We start from the raw sequence: 26,673 nt of genomic DNA on the forward strand, positions 1-26,673 counted from the left end.
ACGTCTGGAAAACAGAAAAGGACCCAACGCTTGTCTCAATGAGGAAGGATATGACTTCTCTATAAAGTTTGTCTGGAGAGCAGGGACTGATCCCATCTTTGACTACCCTAACCAGAAACTTCCCACAAGCAACTTGCAGATGGCTCAGTGTGACTCTGAAAATGCTGGTTTAGTCTCACTTCTGGTAAAGTCTTTGGGTTACTTGCTGTGATTTCATGGAACCTTTTCTGGCTGACCCTGCCAGATTTTCTCTGTGATAGGCCCTGCTGTGCAGCCACGTGGCGCCGTGTGGATACAACACTGGAAGTTTTTGGCCAATAGACTTGTCAGTAAAAGCAGGACCTGCTGTGAGATACTGGGGTGGGACTGAAATTGTGTTTTTCAAGAAACTCTGAGGCTTGTGGCCTGGCTTGAACGGATCCCAAGCAGTGTCTCTTGAACCAGGAGGGAGTTTGAAGGAAACGTGTGCCTGTGTTTGAGCTGCACCTTGGCAGATCTGGGAATTGGTTGTGGGTTTTTTGACTCGGACTCCTTCAAGAGCCTGTTTGCCAGTTCCCTGCAGTGCTCCTTTATGAAGTCCAAGTGATTCCCAGACTACTGCAAGTCCCAGCCCTGTGTTATCAGCCAGGAGGAAGCTGAGCAACCTTGAGAAAAGTGGATGGGTTTGATCCTGGGAGAGCTCTCTACTCTCTACCTGTAGGATTATTTTTGCCTACAAAGCAGGGATAGGAGGGTTCTGTGCAGAGCCTGAAGGCAATGCTATCCCCTGCTTGCAAAAGTAGAGGAGATTTGAGCCATAAACCACACTGTGGCACAAAGAAGCCATTTTAATTTCAGTCTCTGCTGGAGGCACCACATGGAAAAGAAAATGTGATTGGTATGAAAAGAAATGTTTACGTTTCTAGGAGCAGAGACCTCCCAAATAATTAGTATCACTTGACAAACTGCTGTTTAAAATGCAAGTGGTTTAAGTGGTGCAGCTCAACAGGCATTTGTCAGAGCTGTGGCGTAAATGTGATCCCTGCTCTGGGTTGGTTCCTGCTGTAAAGTAAAGGAGATTTCCGGTAAACATCTTCTGCTTAAGGAAAATTTCTCCATGGTTTTATCTTTTCCTTGGTTGGATAACCTAAATGTTACAAACTGGACAAATGGCAGCTTGGTGGCAAGAGTGTTTGGGATACACTTTTGGAATGAAATAAATCCTGGATTTTATTTTTTGTTCATAAGACCAGGCTTTTGGTTAGAAGGAAGATAGAAATGTCTCATTTTCTTTAGCTTTTAGGAGGAGGAGAGTAAAGGAAAGGCTTTTGGGTGAGAGTTTTTAAAGCCATAGCTTCATCTCTGATCTGCCTATCTGCAATATTCACTGACTCAACTAAAAGTACTTTAAATAAAACCTTAATTTTCTCTAGGGCTGTTTGAAGACTAACGGAAGACATAAGGGTTGTTAAGAATTAGTATTTTTCAAAGGTTAAAAAAATGGTGGCTTATAAAAAGACTGAGATAAAAAGAAAAAGTTAAAAAGTCTCTGGAAAATGGAAATATATGGGTGCCTATAATGTACTGAAGTATCCCAGATCAAAATGACTTCTGCCTTTGCACACCAAATAGAATCAGATTATCAAATATAAAGTAGAGCTTTAAGAATTTAATTGCTTTTACAAAGGCATCACTGATTATATGAATTTCTTGCAACTTGCAAAAGGAGAATTGCTCAATTTATTTTCTCATCATCTTAAACTAGTTCAATACCATCCTCTGTTTTTTTCATCTCTGAAGGGTAAGAGGCTATCATTTGTGTTGCCTTCTTGTTTTATGATTCTGAGTGAAGTTATGTGCTTAGAAGGAACGCAGGGTTGGGTGTCCTGATGGGACTGGTCCCATACAGATCTCACATGGAACTGGAGCTACAGCATGGTCGGAGTTGCTGTTCTTCTTCTCTTAATTTCTCTGCACATCAGTGGCTTTGCAAAATTGGCCAAAGAGATCTTGATCAAGAAGCATGGCTGTGACAAAGTTCCTGGCCAAACCTGTCTCCTTTCTGACCAGCCCAAGGCACTCTTGCTTGAGCAAGAGTGGTGATTCAATATCTTGAGACTGTGTCTCAGTATCTCAACACTTGGATTTTGGATTGCTTGCTGACTATAAAATTATCTTACTCTCTTTGGCCTGTGCTATTCTGTGCATGGCTCCTAGCAGTCAGGCTTAGGTAGGAAAGTGGGCAGTGCTGTCTTTGGGATGCTACAAAGGATATCATGTTAGAAATGAATTCCTGAAAATGGAGATGCAGTGATTGCAGTTCCCTGCATCCTTCCTGCAAAAGTGTGCAATGGCATTTATCAAACAAAGGATAAAATATCTAGGATATCTGCACCAAAGGTAAAAAGGATAAAATTCAGAGAAATGTCCTGCAAATGTACTGTAGATAGATTTAAAAGAGTGCTAAAGTCATTCACCATGTTTGCGAGGGCTGACTGCAGCTCTCACAAGGCTCTTCACCAGAGATCCTGTAACCTGAGCCATTTTGCTGGGAGATGTTTCTGTCCTGTTAGTTGCAAAGTGGCTATCTGACCTCTCTTTACCCACCCATGAGTTATCCCAGAGGGACCTTTCTACTCTGAACCCTCATGTAGCAAAGCTGTTCCCTGGGGACTCCAGGTCATGCCTCATCCCAAGCTGATTGCAACTTCAGACTGACCAGTGTACAAACAGTTGCTTGGAGATTCAGAAGCTCTTTAGCATTTGATAACTGGAATATTGTGAGATTTATTTGCTATATGTATATATATATATATATATACATGACACTACACACTTTCCATCTTATCTTAATGCTGTGCTTTGGAAAATCCATACTTTAACCCTTGTGGACAGACTTTATCAGTTTTGTCTTTAGTGATGTGGCAGAAGCAGTAATTTTGTGATACCATGGCTGGTATTGCTCACTCAGTTAGTGCAGAGTGGGGTGGGTAGTACTGTGTGAGCAGCTGTAATAAAGTGTAGATATGGGCAAATTACCCTTAATAACTTCAGTATTCCAGAGATTTTGAAGTCTACCCTCTGGGAAAAAAAATAGAGATTGATAGTGGTTTGGGATTTGTGCAATTTCAGTTTGATAGCAAATATTTTGTGTTTTTCCTCTGTGTACTCTATTTACAGCAGTAGGTTCAGATTTTGAATTGAGATCTGCTTTTGGGTGCAGAAAACTAATCAGGGAGATGCTTCATGGCCCAGAGGTCTGGATTTGCAGGCTCCAGTTCAACAGCTGCATCTCCCTTTGCTGTCAGAAAGAACATCTGTCAGGGATGCAGTGTGGTCCTTATTACATTATACTTTAGTGCTGTGGCTTAGAAAAACAGGAGCATTTTTGTACTTAAAAAAAACCCTGCAAACCCCTAAAAAATTTAAAGCTCCACTGATCTTTCTTAGCAGAAGAAATGCCCCTTATCTGAACATTGACTAAAGGATGTTACACTTTTTTTTAAAGCTAAAAAAGGCAAGGGAAATGGACAGATGAGTTGATCTCCACACTTAATTGCTCCTTGCTTTCCTGAAATAGTGTATGTGTCTTTCCACCCAGAGAATAAAGTCCCCTGAGCCCTTCAGGCTTGTTTCCAGTTCACACGTGATCTTCAAAGCACTCACACTATGAACGTGGCTTCATCAGCAACAATGCTCTGACTCGTGTGGCATCAAATTTCTTCCTCTTTTCACTCTTATCAATACATCAATATGGAAAAATGCCCCTCTGCATGAATTGTAAAACAGTGTGCTGTTCCCATTCCAAGCTGCCTTGGTTTTCTAGCCCATCTCTCTTCCTTCAGCTATTTAGAAATGCAGTCAACGTTTCATCTTCATGATGTTCCTCCTGTGTCACCTGCTGTACATCACCTGGCTTCAGTAGATGGCAACTGGTCATCTGTCAGGAAAGGTCACGCAAGTAAATCTGCAGCAATATAAAATTGATAAAAACTGAATTATTGGGAAGTTTTTTCCTGTTTGTACACACTGATGTTTAAATTTCAAAGCCAGGGGTGGTGGAATTTCCTTGGTGAGTTCTCACTGGAAACATTGGAGTACCTCCTCTACAAAACAACTTGAGGTGTTGACTCTGTTACCCAAGTTATTAGAAAATAATCATGAAGATTTGAGGGGGTTCTGTGAGTGCTTATAATGAAAGGGCTTGGAGCTTCTAGTTTGAAGTGTATTTTTGCCTATGCAAATCAGAGAGGACTAGAACTAACTTCTTTGTGCTGTTGTGGTGACAGAAGCAGTCACCTCCTGCTGTCCTCTGGGGTGAGGAATTGCACTGGCCATGAGTATGGAACAGCATGGGTCCTGACAGATTCATGAAAATAACAGAAAATCAGATAAAACATATGCTTGCTCACAAAGTTATGTTCCTCTTATTCCTATTTATTTTCTCATATGCAGCCTGTAAACACTTCTGGGCAGGACCCATCTCATTCTGTCTTTGTGAGATTTGGCATGAAGTGGTGGCTAGCAGGGGGGATGACTGTTAAGGAAATAAAACAGGTCTGTGTGCTCTTGTCCTCAGGCAATAAGGATTCAACACCCTTGTGCTGACCTATGGCAGCAAATGCTAAGGAAAGCAAGTTCCTGTATGGACTGCTCCATCAGCTGTTTGTGGCAAAAGGTGAAGTGAGAACTTCATGGGTCTGGCATGGGAATTGCTAGGCAGGCTGGTGGAATAGTATTCACACTGGTTCTTTGAATAAGCACCAGAGATACTGCTTATTTTAGTTAAAATAAACTGTAACTTTATGGTCTGACTGGCTGGTGGAGTTTCATGTTTTAATTCAGTGGTCCAAGTTCAAGTTCTGGTCTGCTTAAGAAACAGAGTTATTTACTGGTAAAGGGTGTTGAAACTGGTGCAAGTGATGTGCTGCGGAGCCAGATGAGAGTGGGAAAGTCAGTAATTTAGATTCCACTTGTGACTGTGGTACAGAAAGTGCAGATTAATGAAGGAATGTGTGCATAGAGGGCCAAATTCTTGCGTAAAGGGAGAAATCTTGCCCTTTCTCCTGGTTTTGCCTCAGCAGCACTTATATTATTTGCCTCGAAAAAAAAATATTTTAATGGTGTAGCGGTTAACACTTCTAATGCTACTGGAGTCCTCTCTGTTCTGGGCAAAAGTTCTTGTTTATAATTTCCATTTGTGCATTGAAGTTGTTGGAGAGCAGGGCTGGTGCCCTGCCCTGGGCTGGGAGCTTTACTTCTGGGCCCTTGTGCTGTCTCTGCCAGGTACCCTGGGAGTTGGAGAGGGTCATGGTGGGAGTCAGGCATGGAGCTCTGTGCTTTCATCCCAGCAAGGTACCTAAAAAAAATGCCATTTTGATGCCAAACTTTTGCTTCATTTAGTACCCAGTGCAAGTTACTTTGCAGGAATATGTTACAGATTAACTAGTGGTCTGCTAAAATAAATCCATCTCTTTATAACTTTGTGAGATTGGAGAGCCTTGGTTAATCTCAGGGGCCTGTTGTGCTTTAGGAGACAGGGAGTTGTTTGTTTTTTTTTTTTTTTTTTAATAAGAGGTTGTGAAGCATGAGGAGAACAAACCAGAAGGTTGGAAAAAACAAAGAACAACAAGAGGTTTGGAAAAAAACAAAGGTGTAAACCTAAGTGAGAGAGAAATGCTGGATAAAGTGGGGCCAGTGAAGGAAGAGGAAGACTTGAAAGAGAGAAGTGGCTGAGAAACTTTAATAATTGTGACAAGGGAGGAGGAGGAAGAAGGAGGAAGGGATGGCAGATAAAGCAGAGAGGAAGGTTGTATGTTATGTGAGTTTTCCTGAAGAAGAAATGGACAAAAGAAGAGAGAGTGGAAAGGAAGAATTAAAAAAAAAAACATGGCTCCTATAATCCTGAAATATTTAAGAGGATGTTAAATGTGGCCAAATAGTAAAAGTAATAGTAAATTTTGACCTGCCTGATAAGTTGCTAGCTCAAATAACCCCTTACTTTAAGGATTTATTTGCTGCCAAACAGGAAATAAGGCCAGTGGAATCAATGTCTTTTGGGTCTATTCAGTGTGGAGCAAGACTAGAGTTTCAGGTAATTTTTCCTTTGTAAGCACTTTCATATTCCATTTCACAAGAACACAAGCCCTACAAACCCCCCTGCATAAACAGCAGCCAGGTGACCCTGAGTAGATATATATTTAAAGAACTTCCCTTTAGGACTGCTTTTGGACTTCATATTGAAAGGGAATCTTTGACATTTGGGAAACTGATGCAGATGGAAATAGTTTGGACTCTGTTCTGACTAAGAGCAAAGAGAGCAGTGCAATTTTCTGATGCTGAAAACGGGAATTTTCAGTTGATCAGAAATAAATTAAAATAGGCAAAAACAAACAAACAAACAAAAAAAAGACATAGAAAAGGCATACTGGGTGACAGTATTTCCACAGCTACCAGTCTACAGGAAGGAAAGAGCAGTGACCTGAGTTGGGGGACATCGGCACATCAACATCAGATAATTTTGGCAAAAGATCACTGCACCTCACAAGTTTAAATATGGATGGGGTTAGGAGGTGCTCCTGGCAATCAAGAGACCCTGCAAGGAAAAACAGCAGGGGACTCTCAGGAGGAAGAGTGTGAACAAGAATGGTTTGAGCACTGTGTTTTTAAACAAGACCACACACAAAATGACCCACCTTTACAGTATCTTGAAGTGACTCTACATTGATGTTTTACATTAGAAAAAAGGCACACTCCAAGTGTAATTGTTAGGTATGATAGAAGAAAAACTGCCATCTGGGAGTCTGTAGAAATGTGATTACAAAATAAAACTTCATGATAGGTGGTACTGAACACAATCTAAACTCTCCAGCTGGGTAAGAGGAGATGCTCTTCCACAACTCTACCATTCAAACCAGTGCATGTCTTTCTTGATTGGAAGTGGTCTCTGATTAGGGAGTTGTGCTAAACAGGACACTTGGGATATGGAAGCATCCTCCAGCTGATCATCCACATAAGCAGGATTCAGATATGCTCCACAAAATACCCTCTTTCCACTGATGCAAAGAAAAGCATCCTATTGTATTGTAAATACGCAGTGGGAGTAGCCTGATGTGGGTCTAATTCAGCATCTTCAGTCTAGGGCCATATTTTTGATTTTACACAGATACAACTCAAAGCAAATTCAAGTGCTTGAGTTCAGAACCACAGCTTCTCTAATTTTCTTTGCATGGCTTTGTCAGTAGGCTACCCCATTTCTGCCATCTCTGGGGTTTTGGTTCTACAGTTCCATTTACTTGTCCCTACTGCTCTTACGTTTGCTTTCTCGTGCTCTCTATTGCTCCCACATCCTTTCTAATCCTGACAAATAAATGAAGTTTAACCTTGATAGGTTACCTCTGTTTCTGGTGAACTCTTAGTATTCAGACTTTCAAGCTATTACACTGTAGATGGAAAATGTGCCCAGGATAGACTTTCCATTAAACTGTATTTAAATTGGAAGAGAATGCTGGCACCTCAACAAGTATTCCAGAATTAGATCCCAAAATACTGAGGCTAGCTAATCTTTTGGAAGAACAAAAAACTCTTACTGATTTATATTTAGCAGGGGGAATGCATTTTAAAAACACAGCCTATATGAGGCCCCTTGAAGAAAACATCTTTTACATTGATTTGTAGTGCATGGAAATACTACACAGCCGTAAAATATTTGCACTTGGGCTCTGCTTTTATGTCTTTTTTTTTTTTTTTCAGTATGAACTGTCATGAACTCTCAGAGAGTGGCTGCTCTGCTGGCTGTGGCTGTGCAGTCAGACAGGGCTGCCTGTGGGGCAGCAGCTTTGCTGTTCATCATGGTTGTGCCCAGTGTTGCAGGAAGGGAAGGGAAAAGCAGCAGTGCAGGCAGCACTGGTGGGAACACCCCAGTTTTTGTGAGGCTTGGTTCAAAGTGCCTGCAAGTATTTGTGCTGTACCCTGGGACCTGTGTAGAGAGGGATGAAGGGCTGCTGGCCCTAGTTTCAGCAGCACAGGTTTGAGCTGAATGTCTGAAATGAATACTTGGGCTTGGGTTACATGATTATAAATCAGCAGGGATTCTGTAATGTTAATGAAAGTGTGACATGTTCTATGCATAGTTCTGATCTATACTAGGGAAATTATTAACGGGAGTTACAGTAGATGTGAGAGGTCAATGGTGTGTCCCAGCTGGGCAGTTTCTGGAAAAGAAGCTAGAGCAAGAAGCGGGTTTGTTAATGCAGTGAGTCAGAAAATAAACATAACTTATAAATTATATGTAATCTTCTGGCCAACAGCTTATCTTGGAGAAGATAAGGATTATCAACAGAACAGAGCATGGAAAGTTCTGGGTGTTTTTCTTCCTTATGTCCCACCATCTGCAGCACAGACAGATCAGCCATCACCCTGGGCAAGCTGTTTCTGTTCCTCTTGAAGCAGCAGATATTAGAAAAGGAGAAGATTAACAAACTGCACATTTACAGGAGGATGATAAACAGAATTTTTGAAACATCCCTAGACAATAAGCCTAGACTTAACTTGCTTTCTTTTTTTAGAAGACATACATATATTATTACATTTCTCTGCTGACAGAGCCTACCTGATCACAGGTAGAGCAAAAATGTTCTAAATCAAGAAAGAAATCTTAGATGCTTCTACAGCATTGTTTTTTACTTTGATCTTCTAATTTGCTACCCACAACATCAACCCACAATAATAAGTTAGTAAGCTATAGTAAGAAAAAATAAAGTTGCAGCATCACCAAGATGCAAAGAGAACAAGGTCAGAAATGCTTCCCCACTGTCACAAACATAATTACTGCATGTGCAAGTTGTTCCTGCCTGTGGATCAGAGGAGCTGCTGGAAGCTGCTGTAGGGAGGAGTGGCTGCTGCTGATGCAGGGATGTCAGTCCCCTTTCCATGGATTTGTCTGGAGCCTGGGGGTGCAGCTCCCAAGGCAATTCCTCCTGCCCAGCAACTTTCAAGGGGGCTGCTCACCCCCTCTCTCCTTACCTGGCAGAAGGGAGCATATGGCTGCTTACTTATGCTCTGCTGTTCTTATGTGCTTAGTGGGCTTATGGTCCAGAGGGGCTCAGGGGATTTGCATGGGAAGAGGGCAGGGAGGGACCTGGAAAGGATCTGCATCCATGGGAAGTGGAGTGGTACCAGAGGTCTCTGTGGTGTGTCACAAGAGTAGCTGAATTTTTGGAAATGACTGACAGACGTTGAGCAAAAAGTGCCTAATTAGAGACCAGGACATGGTTAATGATTACACGGCATCGTAACTGAAGATATGGAATTTAAAAATTAATTTATAAGGGGAAGTAATTTCTTCTCAACAGCCTTATGTGCATATAGAACTATATTCACACTTCTCTTCTTGGTATCATCTATTCTTCAACAAAGAAAAGGATATTTAGTATTGATATTTTTGAAGTGCTTGCAGAGCCATCAGCTGGATTGCCCCTCCTGGAGATGGTGTGTTTGAGGATTTGCCTCCTCAGCTCAGTCCTGCTCTGCTATCCCCTCCTGCCTCTCCTGCATTTTGAGGGTCTTCCTCATCTTCCTTCCCTCATCTGGCTGAGTCTTCTCTGGGCTCTGCACAAAGACATCATCTCATCTCTGTGTAATTTCAAGAACAAACATTAGTTAAGCCTTATCCTTCCTGTAGCCAATTAAGAGAATCACTTCTCATCTGTAGCACTTAAATCTACTTTTACCAGCCTAAACTTTTGCTCTGAGTATTTTGCCCTAAAACAAAAAAAATACAGAAAACTCAGGCTTATTATAACTGAAGCAGAGCTCTTATTCTCCTGTCACTCCTCAGCTCCTTTCATCTACTTTTTTCAAGCTTTACAAAAGTTGCCAGACTCCTGACTCTTACTGATAGTCAGAGCCTCAGCATTGTCTTCAAGCAGGCTTTTGTAAAGGCTCACATCCAGGTTCTGACCAGGGACTCCTCTAAGTTGAGGTGTTCAGCTGTGTTGCTAAAAAAGCCCCACTGCCAGGTCACTGCCTGGCACTCCTGCAGAGGTTGCTCTCTGTGCACCCTGTTGGACAGGACATGTCTCTGCTCCTCAGCTACAGCACTGCAAGTGATGGAGGGCAAATGCACATCCCAGCTGAGCAGAGACAGAGGAAATGCCAGTGTCTCTCTCAGCTCATCCTCCTAAATGCCCTCAAACACACGAGTTTGAGTCTTGCAGATCCCACTTGCATCTATCCCATCTTCAGGACACAGCCTTTCTCCTTTCCTTTCTGTTCTGAAGCTTTGAAGTCATCTCTTCTGCCCTTGACAAACAAAGCCTTGCTGTTCTTGTATTTATTGCAAATTTCATCTGTTGCACCTATTTTCCTGCCCTTTGTCCTTACTGTTACTTTTTGAATCTCTTCCATTAATTTGATTTTTCTTTATGAAATGAAAGATCGGCTTCTTCACTTTGAGGGCTCCACACAAATTAACCACTCCCTTCCCACCACTTTTCAGTCAGGTTTGAAAGATGGATCCATTGCAGATCATCCTGCAAACAATTCCAACTCCAGGTTTCATACTGGCAGGGGAAAGGCTTCTCACAGACGCTGTAAAACCACCCTTATTGTCTTTCATATCTCTTACTATAAAGACAACTTGGACAACTTTGCATTTCAGGTTAAAAAAAAAAAGACTGGTATTGTCTCCTTTCATATGCATGTGGTTTGTCTGCACCTGCCTCTTGTCTTGCAGTTTGAAATTTAGATGGAAAATCTTACCCTATGCACGAACCTCCTCACTTGATATATCTTGTCACCTCTAAAATAGCACAGATGAAAATAAGTTATGTTTTGGCTTTGACTTCTTTTGGAGTCTTGGATGGGAATGCTAGATCTGACCAGCTGGCTGAGATCCACCTTGCAGATACTTCCCTAATTCACTAAAGTTTAACCCAAAAGGCGCCTTAATTTGGATTTAGCACTCTACAATTAACCCTTTGCATTTCTATCATTCAATACCCCAACACTTGCAAAGCTATAGTCTCTTCCTGGGGAGAATCAAAGCTTTGCTTTGGCTTCTTGGTCATCGTGCCATGCAAACATGAGTCCTTCACTGTGGTGACAGCAATCTGACAGGGTCATTGTCATCCCACAGGCCCAGGGAGAGTTGGATATAGTCTGGAGATACATTATGACTTACTCGCTCAAGAACAGCAAACATGTTTTTAAAGGCAGTGAAGATTTGCATTAATTTATGGTTCTCTTTCTTCTGTGCACATGCCCTGGGTCAGGCTGCATGTGAGAAAACAAGGTTTGCAATCCCTTTCAAGTTTCCACTGGTGTTAAGCTAATGTTTATTTTTAGTAAACTGTATTTCAAATTGTGCTTTTAAGAATCCTTTTGCAAAGCCTAGCACAACAATTTCAGTGTTTTATCCTTCAGAGCTTTTTATTAACAAATATAAAAGGGTATAAAGGATCAGTGTAACTAGTTATGCCGTATTTCACTGATAATTTTCAAAAGTATGGGTCCAGCTCGAGAAATGGTAAGGATTGCAAGCATTCATCTTAGTTGGATTTTTTTCTCCCTGTGCTGCTAACTAAGTACCCAGCTCTGGGAAGGCTGTGTGGATACTCCTTTAGGGCAGGCCTTTCCTGCTGTGCTGTGTGGGTGTCCCTGTCCCCACATCCACACATGGTTTCCTTTCCTTCCTTCTCAAAATCCTTCCCTTTTAAGTGCTTATCCAGTAAGGCCACCTGCCAGATAAAGCACTGCCAGCCTCTCTTGATAAGGTAATAACTGAAACACTCTTCTCCATTCATAGTGTGCTGTTTGCCCTGCATGCTCCTTTCACTTTCCCTTGCCTGCAGCACAGGTGCCTCTGTCCCCACCCCAGAGCTCTCCTTCTCCCCAGGCAGACAAGGATATGTCATTTCCATTTGCTACTGCCTGCCAGTCTTTGGGCTCTATTATAAAGTCTTGTTTTCTGTTTCTTTTAATCCTGAATGACACTTATTTCACACGCTGTAAGAAATTTATCTTTAATACCTTGCAGTCAGTTTTCAATCTGAAATTATTTTTACAGTATTCTCATAAGTGCCTATTGAGATATTTTCAACTGGCAAAAATGTATCTTTTAAAAAATAAATCCAGACATTTCTTGCAGCATTCAAGAAATCCCAAGCCTTTAAGATTATGCCTAATGTTTGCAGAGCATGAACACTTCTGGTGAAAGCCCCTATCAGGCTTTGATCTGCATTTTTCTAAGCTGAGAAGTGCCAGTGTTGGCTTGTGTGTAGTGAGTTGTATGCAGGATGTTGTTCATGCCTTGAGCTCCAGGAGACCAGGGACATGTAATGCACAGGGCAGGAGGAGTGTGCCAGCTTTGGGGAAACTCTCTGCTTTACCAGACAGCTCCAGAAAGGATACTCTTAGCAGTGGGACACTGAAGGCAGAACAGTTCAGCTGTGTTGTGGTGTGGCTCATGTTAGCATCTCCTTCACCCTGGCTCACTTAAAGGTCTCAGAAGATCCTGTCCATGGCCTTGTGGCTCAGGGAAGCAAGTGGTGCTTCAGCACTTCTGCTGTGCTCTTGGCAGGGCTTATGGTATTATGGGGACATGGTGTTCAGGGTTGAAACCCAGTGCTGGGTGCAATAGTTCAAACAGCATCCAGAACCGGGCATGGATGGAGAAATGAGGTCAAACCTAAGGAGTGAGCAGCTGCTGTTCTTTGTGACATGGAAGCTGGGAAGCTGTACAGGGCTCCGTGCTGCACCTCTGGGTTTGCAGCCCTTCAGCACAGAGGCTGTTTTCAGGCAGGCATGATCTTTCTCTTGTGACTTTTGTCACAAGATAGCAGTTTCAAAGGGTGATAGTAGAGAGCATACATAGTTTGCAAAAGTCTAGTGGTACTGGAAGGAATTCAACCTCCTGTTCTTTGGGGCATGAGTTGGTCTCTAATTAAAGAGGTTTTAGGCAGTACTCTGGGAAGATTCTGTCTGTGGGCCTGCTGCAGCTTGTGTTGTCTTCTGACCACCCAGCCTGGTCTGTGGGGAAAGCCAGGGTGCACCACCCCAGGTCAGCAGTGACCTTTCCAAAGGGAAAAGGTCAGGCTCATGTGAGCTTCTGCATCCTGACCTCTCCTGTCAAGGACTCCTTTCGTGCAGTCTGTTCCTCCCAAAGGTTTCCTTCTGTGACCTGCCTGCTCGGGTTAACCTCTGCTTTTTCTCCATACTCTGCAGCCTATTTCTCCTCCATGGGTGAGGAACAGGAGAAGGAAGCTGACATATTCCACATCACTTCTGGCATCAGAAATCTTCCAGTTGATTAATCTCTCCCATAAAGCATTAATGAAAGTGTTTAAAGATAACAACCCGGCTGTCTGACCTCCCTGGTCTGTTCTGAAGGAACAGCACTGTTGCTGAAAATGGGAGAAGAAACCCCAGCAAGGAGATGAGAAGGCCAGAGTGACAGATGCTGAATTATAATGTTCTCATCAGAAGCCAGCATTTTAAGTTCTGCTGATAGTTAATCACACTCAGCCTGAGGATGTGCTGTTACAGATTTGCATAGCTACAAGCTAAGACTACCCAAAAGACTGGAAGGAAGAGAGTCTGGACTTTCTATTGCAAAACCAAGAGTTATACTAGAGGTGCAAGCATTATTTTATAGTAGCTATAGAAATACATGGCAGTGAGCAATTAATTTGTGTTAAGAATATAGATAATTAATTTCTATAGTTTGTGTGTTTGAAGAGTATTGGTTAGTGATGCATCTCTGCAGCAGAAACTGGCACATTCTTAAGATCATGTTTGCTTTTGTAGCATCCTTCCGTCTGTCACAGAATAGTCCTGTATTCTATTGGTACTGTGATTGCAAATGTAGGAGTAGTTCCTCCCAAACATATGTGCATGATGTAGTGTGTATGTGCACACAAGGAAGAGGAAGCAGATGACTTGTGTTCAGTAGAGTGTTTGTTTTGAGCTGGAACTGCTGCAGGCTCCCTGCTGAAAAGAAACGTGTCTGTCCATTTGTTCAGGAACAAAGCTGCTGTCATGGCTCTGCTGATCCTGTGTCAAGGCTTTCTGTAGAGTCTTGAGTGGAGAAAGATGTCATTTCTTCCATCCTTCACAGCCTTTCTCCCTCTTACCTTTCCTCACTGGATTCACAGTGTGCTGGTCAATGCCTTCATGACATGTGGTATCTCAGCTGAGGTTCTTATCAGTGGAGGAGAGAGGAGATTGGATGGGAGTTGTTGGAGAGATCCAGGTGGGTCACTGCTCAGTGGTGCTTCAGTATAAATTAGAAATGTGTGTGCCTGAGCTGGCACAGCTGGATAGGGCACCCAGGCACATGGAGACAAAGATCAGTGGAGTTGCTGTTGCAAAGGAGGTGTGAGAGAAATGGTCAAGTTGTGTAGGAGTCCTCTGGAGGTGGAAGATTGTTCCCTAGGTGTGACAGCTTTGATACAGCAACTTCACAAGTGCTTTGCTCCAGTTTTAGAACCAATTCTTGTGTTCTCTCCTGGTCTGTGGCCTCAAGATGGCCTGTGATTTCAGTGCTGAGGTGCAGTCCCAGTGTCATGCTCTGTACTGTCAGATTGTACAAACAGGAGTCTTCAGTATCCTTGCAGTTTGTTACTGCAGAAGATGCTCTAAAATCCCTCGGTGGTTTACACTTTAAGGATTTGTCTCCCTTTGTTTTACCTATACTTTCTATGTGAAGTACCTTTGCTTTTTTTTTTTTTAAATTCAAAATATCCATATTACTCACAGTATATTTGAAGCCCGTTTTCCCCCCATTCTGCTTTCAGATTCCATTGGTGGGTCATTTTCAACGTCCTCCCACCGATGCCACCACAAGCAGAAGCACTGTCTCCCCATCCCACAATGTGGAACTCTGTCCATCAGCCCTCTGCTTTTCCACCCTCACACGAAGGGATCCCAGATCATCATGGACACAACACAGAAGGCAGTGAAGCGCCAGGCCAGCTTCTGCAATGCCATTACCTTCAGCAACAGGCCCATTGTTATTTATGAACAAGTCAGGCTTAAGGTGAGTAAATTATACGTTCCCTTTTTGCCACGGGATCTGCTGGGAGTGAATGCTGGGGTGTAGGGGGCTTTGGTGCTTGCAGCAGAGCTTTAGCCCTTCCTTGAAAAGCGCAGTAGTCAGATCTTGGCCTTAAAGGTGTGCAATCTTCATTGGTACTTCTGCTTTTGTCACTGCAGTTCTTGGAGCCATAGGTACAGACTGATGTAGAAACTGAGAGCAGAAGGGAAACCCACCTTCCAAAAATAGTTACCTTGAAGTTAGACAAGTACAACAGATTAAATTGAGATTGATTGGAAAGCCAGGAGATAAGAGGTCAAAAAGGACCTAGAAGTGAAGGTTCTTGCTCACATGCTTGGCAGGAAAAAAAAAAGAGTTTGGAGGAAAGGATGAAAGGAGCAGTGTGATCACTGTTGCTGTCTAAGAAAAGGACCTTTCTGGCAGTCTGCTGACTGCTTTGTTGAATCAGTCACCTGATAGTATTAAGATCGGAGGAGAGAACATTGCAGGGATCACATTTTTTTCACTGGCACAGGCTGATTTCACTTCCTTCACTGTGGTAGCCTGGAGGATGGAGTTTGTACCCCTGGTACCATGCCATGCTGCAGCTGGCATGGGAAATGCAACTCCTCTAAGACAACATGCCTCCATGAACACCAGGAGCTGCTTTCTGATGAAGATTCTCCTCCATATCCTTAGGAACTGAAGCACTTTTCAGATTATCAGCATCTTAAGGAGCTTGGGACCCTTGAAACTTTATCTTTGGTAATTTCCAATCTTTGTGCCCTCTAGTTTATGGGATTGTGTTTTTCTGTTCATAGACAATTTCATGCCTTTAATGGAATAAAATAAGTCGTCTTTGGCCACTTTAGTTCATGGCACACATGAATGATCTGACTTCAAATCCTTCATTTGTGCAGAAGGAGTTTTCCAGAAGGTTTGTCAGCATATAGATACGTAGTTTGAATGATTTTGCTGTTGCCCATTTCTAGAGGTCCTGGAGTGCTGTGTCCTACAGCAGCATCTCAGCCTTCCCTGCCTCTTCCCTCATAACCAGCAAAGGAGCAAGGAATGAGGGACATGTGGAGATTTCAGTGATTTCAGGCTCAGGCCCAAAGATAGAAAATCCCCACTACAGGTTTGTTATGCTTCCTGTGGAGCTCTTACTGCTTCTCTCCAGGCTGGAAGCCCAGCAGGAATCTCTCACATTGCCTAATGAGATTTTTCCCATGTTGGCCAGCAGTTTGGACAAGCAACTGCGACAAATAATTTGGGAGGAGATGAAAGCAGCATTTCACTTTTGAAGACACCATCAAAGATTTGAGTGGATTTAGTGGTTTAGGCAAAGGTTCTGGGTTATTTCTTCCTCATTCTGAAACAAGGTAGATATCTCTGGAAATTCACACTTGTTTATCTCCATGTATTTGGGGATTTTAGCTTGCATAACGTGTGTGAAGGATATGCATGCAAATCTGCACAAGAGATTTATGAGCAGAGCTCCTGCTGACTCCAATGGGAAGGTCTCATGGGAGTAATCAACAGGCTTTAGCAGAACTTGTGCTCTAGGGAGGGATGAAATGTGAAAGCATCCTTGCTTTTGTATGGTGAGTCTGTGCTGTAACTGCCTTACTGTTGTTTGTGCCGGTGGAAAACAGCATCTTAGACCTTCTTACCAGCCACAGACTAACCATGAGCCAGTCATTCAGGTCCTATAAAGTCTAAACTCCCTCTGGAAAATGGAGGAAAGAAGTAAGGAGATTTAATTCTGTTTATTAGCTATTGTATCTCAGGTTTTGTTCTGGCATTATTTTGCAGCTCTGGGAATATGGGAATATGGCTGTCAAGCAGCCTCAGAGACAAATGCTCCCATATGCTTTCTTCCATGTAATTTGGGGCATTGCTAGGAAGTATAGCTCTCAAAGATGGCATAAGGCAGTAAAGAACAGGAGTCTGAATCTGTAAAAGCAGTGATGGTTTAGGAGTTTGGATGTTGATTCTGTATTTTCCTCCCCTTCTGGTTCCCAGTGGACCTCCCATGCTTTTCTGCTAGCAGTGGCTGCTGAAAAGAGAATTTGGTCCATCATTAACTGTTGCCTTTTTTAGCAAAACTGTGTGCCCTTTGTCCAGCTGTGTCTAATTCTTGGCAGGCTTTATACTTGATTTTAATTTGGATATTAGTTTGCCTGTGGTCAGACTGTATTGAGAATTGTTTATAGGTGCTGATTAATACATGGAACATGTGCAGCCTCAATTACCATATGAATATTTACTTCACGCTGCCTGTGATTGCTGTGAAGTATTGGCAAGAGGCTGAATTGTACAAATGACAATGAGGCCATATTTATCTTAGACCCAAAAGCTTTTAGGGCTTGCAGTAAATTTGCTGCAAAAAATAACCCAGGCTTCTTCTTGGAGTGTATTATGTTTTGTCATGTGCACACCCTGTTAACCCCACTTCTGCTTGGGGAAATGCATGATGCCATCCCACCCTGGCCAGGTATATAAAATAGCAAATCTGCTTTAGTCCTTAAAAGTGTCACCCCATTGTGTACCACACAAGCAGGAGCTTCCCATGGTTCCTGGGACTGAGGTCAGTGCTCAAATGTTTCATATAAACAGTTCAGGTGCCTGGATGGACTGAAGGATAAAGAGCAGCACTCCCTTAACTGAAAAACTGTCCATTATTAACGTTTTTTTCTGAGCTCTGAGTTATGTTCTCTGATGCTTTAATTATAAAACAGAAATCTCTAGGCTTTGAACAATGTCTTTGTTGTAAGATTATTGTGACCCCAAGGGCACATGTTCCAGATTTGCCTTAGAGAGGAATATGTAAAAGAAAAACAAGTATTTACAAATTTGATTAGCAGGGAATTCAGAAGTCCAAAGAAAACGTCTTGTAGAATTCCTTGGTGAAAATTCTGTGCTGCCAAGCTGGGACATGTGGGGCTGCTGCCAGGCTTTTGAGAACAGACCTGCAGTCCTGGACAGTTCAGTCTCTGTCATTGCCATTCATCCCAGCCATTAGTGCTTTGGCAGAGCATGAAATTACAGAAAGGCAACAAGTTCTGTGTGGCATCTGGCAGGTGGTACCTGTCCATGTTTCTGCTCTTGTCCTGTGGCCATCAGTGGAGTTGCTTGGGGCTGCCAAGGCATTGATGGAAGACGACTGTCCCAAGTGCTCTTGTGTTTGCTGCAGGTTCAGAGTGTGAACAGATACAGTGACTGTGGCCCAACTGGCATGCAGGAACTGTCTTGGCCCCACATCAAAGTTGGATCCAGCATCCTTAGATATTTCATGTTGTAGTCTGGATGCTGACAGGCTGAACCCCTTTGAGAGGAACAATTCCTAGCAGGTTCATACTCAGTCAATAAAATGAGAAGAAAAACTTCACCAAGGATGTCATCTGAGGACCCTACAAACTCTGGAAGACTCCTTGCTTCCATGGAAAAAAAAGAGACCTTATAACTGGGTAATGTTTTCAAGGTGCTGCATATGTTCAGGACCTGCTGTCTGCTCCCCACAGATCCCCTGCTGGCCAGGGCTCAGTTCTTGTGAGTAGAAGCTGATGGCTCTTGGGGTATCTGTGATCCTTTCTCCTGCTGTCTGTCAGGTGCAGAAGGATGGGTATAACACATGAACCATTCCAAAAACCACAGCAGATGTTCCTGACCCCTGACACACTGAATAATTGCATACTGACGGGTTGGGGTGTAGTTATGCACAACATATTTTGCAAAACACCATTCACAGCTGAAATAAGTAGGTTTTCCCAATTATAAGATTACATCTATTGTTGCTTCAAAATTTTGTATTTAACGAAGTCAAATACTCTATATTGTGCCTTCCCACACACAAGTTCTCTGCTGCAAGGCTGTGATTTCAATATGTCATCCAATATGAGAAGTTAAACAAGGGAAAGACTGTCTTTTACTTGCCTGAGAAACCCAGAAAACCCAGTGGAGATAACTGTGATTCTGGAGCTTTTCTCTCAGGTCAGAGAGATGAGAAACCCCATCATCTGAGCCCCATGTGGGAAGACCTATGCTGAGATTAAAGGTCTTGTGCCCATTTTTGGCACATTTTGTGTGTTGGTTATTCTTAGGCCAAAAGGAATTACCCTAGAAATAGAAATGAATCATCATGCAGCTGTAATTACATTTCACCTATCCACATAGATTTAATTTGATTTATTTGGTTTTAAATATGGGCATTGCATCCTAAGTGTGCAGCAGCATTGCTGTGTGCAGCTGAGAAAGCTACAGCATTGTTTGGTGGGTAAAATGTTTCCTAACTCTGGTGGGGATGAATGCATGCTGGCCACCACTGTTGGGTGCATGAAGCCTGCAGTGTGTAAGGTGGTGTTCAGGTGCCCAGTGCTGTCATTGCTGCTGCTGTCTTTGCAGATCACTAAAAAGCAGTGCTGCTGGAGTGGGGCTCTTCGGCTCGGCTTTACTTCCAAGGATCCATCCAGGATCAACCCTGACACTCTGCCAAAGTACGCGTGCCCTGACTTGGTTTCCCAGAGCGGGTTTTGGGCCAAGGCTCTGCCAGAAGAGTTTGCAAACGAGGGGAACATCATAGCCTTCTGGGTGGACAAGAAGGGACGCGTTTTCTACCGGGTGAATGACTCTGCTGCCATGCTCTTCTTCAGCGGCGTGCGGACGGCAGAGCCCCTCTGGGCCTTGATCGACGTCTATGGGCTCACCCGTGGAGTGCAGCTCTTAGGTGAGTACCTGCCTCCAAGCACAGAGCTGATGCTAAGGATCCCTGGCAAAGGGCCAGCCTGACACTGCCTGTCCCCTCTCTGTGCTGGGACAAGCACAGGGAAACAGCTGTTGTTCCCACCCCGAGCGTCTCAGGACCTCTGCCTGGATCAGTGGGTGTTTGAAACTTAGCAGGTAAATATAACCTCGGTGGGAGGTGGGAAACAGCTGCTACCATATAGCACTAACAGCCATCTCTGAGTAAGTGGATCTCTGCTCAGAGGTGTAGCTCTATCAGAGAATAGTCTGGAATGTGTCATATACCTTGTAAGACTTTATTTTTATATCATCTTATGCTTTCCCTGTGCCAAAGTGGGGAAGTGGATTTTATGCACTATGGTTAAATCCTTCCTGGATGGCACTGTTACAGTCTTTTGTCAGGTTTAATGGACAGATTTGAAACATGGCTATCTTTCAAATTACCTGAGAGAACCTGTGGCTGGTTTTTCCAGGATGTTGATTTCACAGAGGAGTTTGATTTGTCCTCTGGAGCCTGAAGGTTGGATGTACAGTTGGGGTTGGAGGATGCGGAGTGCTGAGTGCCTGTGTCTTCTGCCATCCTCAGGTGAAATGAAGATAGTTTGGCATTCATGAGGACTCAATTCCAGATGTGCAGGCTTTTAAGGCTTGGGCTATTTGAGTTTATACATCTTAGAAGAGCTGAAAAGAATCTCTGAGGACTAAAGAGCAGCAAGGTTGCTGGGGGACTGGGAGTGTCAGCACACAGCCTTAGAGATGGCTTTGCATTGTCATTGGGAGGCAAATTGCAGCACTTCCCCATGTAACAGTGGTTTCATGGGTCTTTTCACCATGGAAAAGGTTAAATGGTACCTTCAGGAGCTGAAGTTCCTTCTGCAGATGAGATTATCTGAGACTGACAAAGATCCTAGCTTTTTTCTGCCATGCAGCCTGTTAATCTCTGTTTAAGTGGCAGCTTCATGCTGTATATCAAAAATGTCAATTAAACGTCTTTCTGACAGTTCTACCTCCTTTCTGCATTCTGTGCTCTATTAAAAATATGGTGGCAGGACTACCCATAGCAATCAACACAGCAAGGAAGAGGGTTGTTCACATGAAGAAATGAGACTGACCTTGTTGCAAAAACCCCTGGCCTGAGATTGCACAAGGCAGAAGAATTGAAGAATTTCTCAGGAGCTTTTTCTTTTTTTAGGTGCAGAAAGATTTATCTTTTGTTGTGAATCAGCTTGAATCAGAGCCACTAAGCAACTGTTCATAGGCCAGTGTGGTGATATTTGAATTGGGATGGAGAATTTGGGCAAATGTCATGCCAAGGGTTCACTTAGGAAGAGCTTACAAATGACTCCAAGTCCTACGGCTGTTCCTGTGAGATTTGGCTCCTCAGAGCTACTCTGCCTGATTAATGAGGGTCCATAACTCTGGATTATGTGTTTCCTTTCAAAACACCCGAGAAACCATTTCCTATCCGTCATCTGCCCCTGCATTGTCCCAGCATCTTCCACATCCCCTTTCACAAGGAAAATGTGACTTCTGCCAGCCACTGACTTACCTCTAGTCCAAGAGGCTCCAGACTCTTTGGTGAAGTCCCTGAATGAAGGAAGCAGCTTCTGAGTCTGCACAATTGGCGTGGAGCTCAGATATGTATTTATAGCTTGTTCCAGCAGCCTTCAGCAGGCTTTAAGCCTGAAACTGTGCTGAAACAGCTTCCACCCGAGTCTTCTCCATCTCCATTCATTATTAAACAGCACTAAAAGTCAGAGAAGGGAAATAATCAGCTGTGTTGCCCCTGGATCCTATAGACATTCCCGTTACTATGCACTGCATGCCTGCTCTAGTATAGCAGACCACACATATAGCACAGGACAACTTGCCAAAAACTCCCAGGACTTGACAAATGAATTTCATAGCTTAGCTACAAACATATGGTTGAATTCAGCCTGGTATGGCATGCAGGGCATCTGATGGAGGCTGGGGATGCTGGAGCAGTATTTTGAACAGAAGAGCCTAGCATTTCAGATTCCAGTTCAGTGATTTATTACCCCCTAACCCCAAACATGTTCCTTATTCTTAAGTCTCACTATTTTCTCAATGCTTGTAGGGTTGCAGGGTCAAACTGCACCTCTGCACAGTCTCCATTTGCTTTTATGTGTAAGAATCTCACCAAAAACTTTACCATTTCTGGTGTCTTTCTGTTTATTGCAGAATTACTCCCTTGCCACTCCCAGTAATGTAACTTCACTTCCAAAATGAGACTTGCCAAAGGAAGGACCTGCAGCAGTAAGTCTTGTGTCACTGCAAGATCCCAGCTCTGCAGGGAAATGGACAGTGTGCATTTAAGTTCCCAGAAGTGACAACATCCAAAACTGCACATTTTTATTTGCTTAACTGGATTATGCAGGCAAATCACTTCCAACCCAAATAAGGCACTCAGTAAAACAGGGTAATGACTAAGGCTAGTGACACTGTTCCTGTCTTACAGATCTCATAAAGAAAGACTTGAATGAAGGGAGGCCCAAATCCTGTGAGAGTTAAGTGACTTGCCAGAGCAAAAGGTGTCACCTGGCATCATCCTTGTTACCCAGCTCAGTCCTGCCTCTCTCTCTATCTGCATCACAGGCATTGCACAACAATCTGGCATCACTGGAAACCAGCTGGTTTGTACCTTAATTTTTCATTTCCTTCTGCTTATGGCTGTACTGACAGCATCAGCCTTACTGACAGCTACCCATGTGTCAGTCCTGCTGTCACTGCACAGGTGTGTGTGGCTGTCACAGATGTTCCTGGGTCTGACTGCCCTTGCTCTCTGTTCAAAGGCAGAGCCCTTTAAGCAGCTTCTTTGCCAGCTGGGTTTTGAGATGAACCAGGTGAACAAGGCTTGCACAATCCACAGCTCTGCAGGCAAGGGGAGCTGGAGCTGAGCTGGGACCGTGGTTTGCTGTCACTGCCGGAGATTCAAAAGCAGGGACTGGTTTAAATCCACCTTGAGGTGCTTCAGTGATGAGGTTCACAGTGCTGACAGTCACAGGTGAGGGGCTGCTCCCTGCTCTCCTTTACCCACATTATAGAGATGAAAAGGCTTAAATTCACCCAGGAATCTGGTGTTCTCTGGCCACAGGGTCTCAGCTGGTTTTCTGCTACAATGTAAGGCCCATGGCAATGGAGTGCATGCATGTGCTGTGTTTTAGGGCATGAGTTTCAGTGTAGGTGCAGGCTTACATGACCTGTAAACATGCCCTTATACAGTGACTCTCCTGCTGACATGCTCAACTTGCAGGCAGGGTGGTTTACAGCTCTGCTTTCCTTTTTGGGCAGCTAGATTTGCACAAGTGCACTTTTACATTCCAGGGTAATTTAAAGTAATATTTACTAAAAATGTGGCTTGTCCTTATGGTATCACTTCAACATACACACATGCTCATTCACACTTTTAAAAAGAGTCCGAGAAAAACGGAATATAAGCAATCTGCTGCCTTGCTGCTATAATAAAGCATCAAAAAAAGAAAAGGAAAGGCCCAGCTGTTTAAATTCTGGAGTCTTCAGAGCCGTGGAGGAAGGATGGCAGCTCATGGGAACCAAGTGGTGCTGTCTCATACTAACCTGCTTCTTTCAAGCACTGGGCTTGAGCCTGGCATGTGCATTTTCCATGGACTCACTGCAGGACAGCAAGGTTGGGAACTTCCCTCAGTCACCTGTGCAGTACAGCATGAGTGTTCTCAGCATTTTCCTTTACCTTTGGTGGGGAAATTAAAGGTTTGCCTCTTCTATATGGTGCCTTTTTGAAAATCACAACTTTTTATTTTTCATTGTTGAAAATCACCCCATTTTTTGGGCAGTGACGTTGCAGCACAGCCTTGCAGAGTGGTTAAGATGGGAAAGGCCCTATGAAGACCATCTAGTCCTACTACCTGCTGTTTTTTCTTTCAAAGCACAATGCAGGTGCTCTAAAAGTACAGAAAAATGGGGCTGCAAAACAGTTATGATTCCAGCATACCTCACTTCTCATCCTGTGTTTCCAGTGAGGTAATGTGAGGTACAGTCTGCTCATTTTCCTTGGGCCTGTTCTTTGCTAATATGATCAGCAATCACACCCCTTTACTGTTTATTACTCTGTTTGCACTGCTCTCCCATCCATCAGTGTTTTCATTCATGCCACATTTCAGAGCATTCCTGGTCTTTTTCCAGCACAGGCTTTGAAAATCAAGGATAATTTTATTTAGATTGGCGCACTGAAAGGCACCTGTTAAAAGCTAAGTCTCACCACATCTTGTAAATATAAAACATGTGAAACACTAGTAAGACCTTGCAAGATTGGAAAATTTTAAATGCATGTGCATTGAACGTGCATATTATATTTTCCTGAAGTAGAAACATATATAGTATAAATACATATTTCAGTCATAAATATATGTACAGATCCTGGGAAAATTAAATGGGAGTTCTGTATATTGTATTAGATATTTGAGAAATCTCTTATTTCACCAGATCCTCTATCTACCTTCTTATTGTTTGATGGTTGCAAAGTATCTAAGTCAAAATGTGAACTGATGGAAATGCACCCATCTTATGCCTCAAGCTGGTGTCACTTTGACAAGGAAGTTGCACATTTTATAGGGAAAGAAAGAAATATTTTTCTTTCTTCATGCCTGTCAGTTCTTACGTAGTTTGAATCTCTAGCTCCTGGCCACCTCTAGAAGAAACATTAAATAAGCCTCAAATGAGGTAGATTTATGGGCAAATTTTGGGTGTTAATGGTATAAGACTGTTGATAAATCTAATTTATTGCATGCATCTGCAGTTTTACTGGGTGGTTATTACTATTTTATTTTCCAAGTGCAAAGCTTATTTTCCATTGCCCACGGGAATCCATTTTGTTGCTATTCTGACACGTGCAAATAAGCAGACTGATGTGCCAGGAGTGCTTTGCACTAAACAAAATTGGATAATCAGATGTGACTGCAGTGTATTTTTATAGGGTATTGTTGAAAGTGGAAGCTATAAACAATTAATCCTTTTTGTGGAAGTCTGTGACTATCTGATGGAAAAGCATAATAAGTGATTAAACAGAGTCCTACTTAATGGAGGCAAGATACACAAGACCTGCAAACAGTCAGTTGTCCTTGTTTTTCCCCATCTCCTAAGGGGAGAGAGAATTTAAATTGCTCATAAAGTTTTATTGTCTGTAGCTGTTGTCTCTATGGCAGCTGCAGGAAGCTCTCTAACACAGCTGAAAATGTGAAAACAGTTTAATAAATAACTTATCTCTTGCCATTTTAATCAATCCCTGTTTTGTCTTACCACCTCTGGAGGGAAGTTTTTTTCCAGATGCAGTAGGCACCCAAAAGCCAGCCCATGGACCCAGGCAGCTCCTTGTGCTTGGGGTCTGTCTGTCCTCCAGGTCTGCCTCTCTGTCCAGGATGTGATGATGAGCCTGCTGGACACAGCACTTTCAAGCAAGCCAGATCTCCTCTTGGCCTTGTGCATGCAGTGGGGTTTTTTGTTCTCTTTGTGTTTGTCTGCCAGCAGTGGAGATTTTTTGCCCATGAGCTGGGGAAGGCAGTGTCTGCCTGCCCTCACAGTCAGCACAGAGAATTTGGGCCTGAAAGTGTCCAGCAGGCTCATCATCACAGCCTGGACAGACAGGCAGACCTGGAGGACAGACAGACCCCAAGCACAAGGAGCTGCCTGGGTCCATGGGCTGGCTTTTGGGTGCCTACTGCATCTGGAAAAACACTTCCCTCCAGAGGTGGTAAGGCAAAGCAGGGATTGATTAAAATGGTAAGAGATAAGTTTGGCCTTGGCAAACACCAAGGAAGTCAGAACAGGCAGATCCCAAGTGGAATAAGATCTCTGAGAGGTCAGCATTTCAAGCTTCACTGGGTCTGGATGAGGTGTTGATTACTGGTGTTTCCTCAGCACTGCAGGTTGGATAACCTGCTGCTCTCACCTGAAGCACCTTTGCTCAGCAGGACCTCTTGGAGGGGAAAAGCATTGCCACAGGTGCACAAAAGGACAAAATCTGGCACATAATGTGCTACAGGGCACTTTGTATCAACAAAACGTCCACATCAGCATCAGGAGAGCCTGCAAGGGTTCCTGGGTAGGAATAAATTTAAAAGGGATTAGTCTGGCTTTTATTTCCCAGACTGAGAAAAATGGAGGCTGCTACAGGAAAAAACGACCAGTGGAAAAATACATTCTGTGCTGTAAAGTTAGTTCTGGTGAGCTGAAATATTGTTCCTAACACAGTCAAGAAGGGCCACGTTACCCATAAAAAAACCCAAGGAAACATGAAAACTCTGACAATTTTAAGTGGTGTTTATGTTATGGGTATGTTGTATCTCAGATGCTGACACTGCAAAGATAGGCCCCTATGTTAAAAAAAAAAGTGGAGTCTTCACATTAAATATCTGTTGTGATGATTGATTTGGCTGTTGCTTTAAGGAGGTAAATGTTGCTGGTTTACACTAAGAAGTTTATCTTGCCTTTGCTGTGTGTTGGAAGTGTGGAAAGTAGAGTCTGGAAACAATGACTCCAATTAAAAAGCTTTTGACTTTCTTTTACTTCTACTAAAGGTATAAACTACGTGAACAATTGTATGTATACTGAATTTATTACACAGCTATAGTTGGTTACAGACATTTCTAGCATGGACAGGGCCTTAGAGAATAATAATCCACCACTAATGGAGCAGAGTGTTCTTTGAGAAGTTTCAAAGAATTCCATACGTTAGCAAAGGTTTTAGCTTTCTGATTTAAACCATTAGAATATCTATGCTGCTCTTTTTTAATGCACTCTATTAAATGATACTTAATGCCACATATAATTGCGTTTTACTTAGTTTGTCTAATATAGTTCCTTTTTTAAAATCTGTAAGTAAGAAGTGTCTTTAAAAAAAAGGGAGAGAGAGTATGCTGGGA

General features: G+C 43.0%; 1 protein-coding gene across 6 annotated transcripts in view; it reads left to right on the top strand.

The window, feature by feature from the left end:
* NEURL1 (neuralized E3 ubiquitin protein ligase 1) overlaps nt 1–26,673 on the top strand; it is a 143,024-nt gene that overhangs the window by 68,081 nt on the left and 48,270 nt on the right. For 5 of the 6 annotated variants that reach the window (XM_064431213.1, XM_064431215.1, XM_064431211.1 and 2 more), the window contains exons 2-3: nt 14,775–15,016; nt 19,418–19,739. In XM_064431213.1, the coding sequence (XP_064287283.1) occupies nt 14,775–15,016; nt 19,418–19,739 (564 nt within the window). Of the gene's footprint in view, nt 1–14,136; nt 14,231–14,774; nt 15,017–19,417; nt 19,740–26,673 lie in introns of those variants that run through there. The other variant, XM_064431212.1, reaches the window with a different exon arrangement.

The sequence above is a fragment of the Passer domesticus genome, chromosome 8 (assembly GCF_036417665.1).
Source record: "Passer domesticus isolate bPasDom1 chromosome 8, bPasDom1.hap1, whole genome shotgun sequence".
NCBI lineage: Eukaryota > Metazoa > Chordata > Aves > Passeriformes > Passeridae > Passer > Passer domesticus.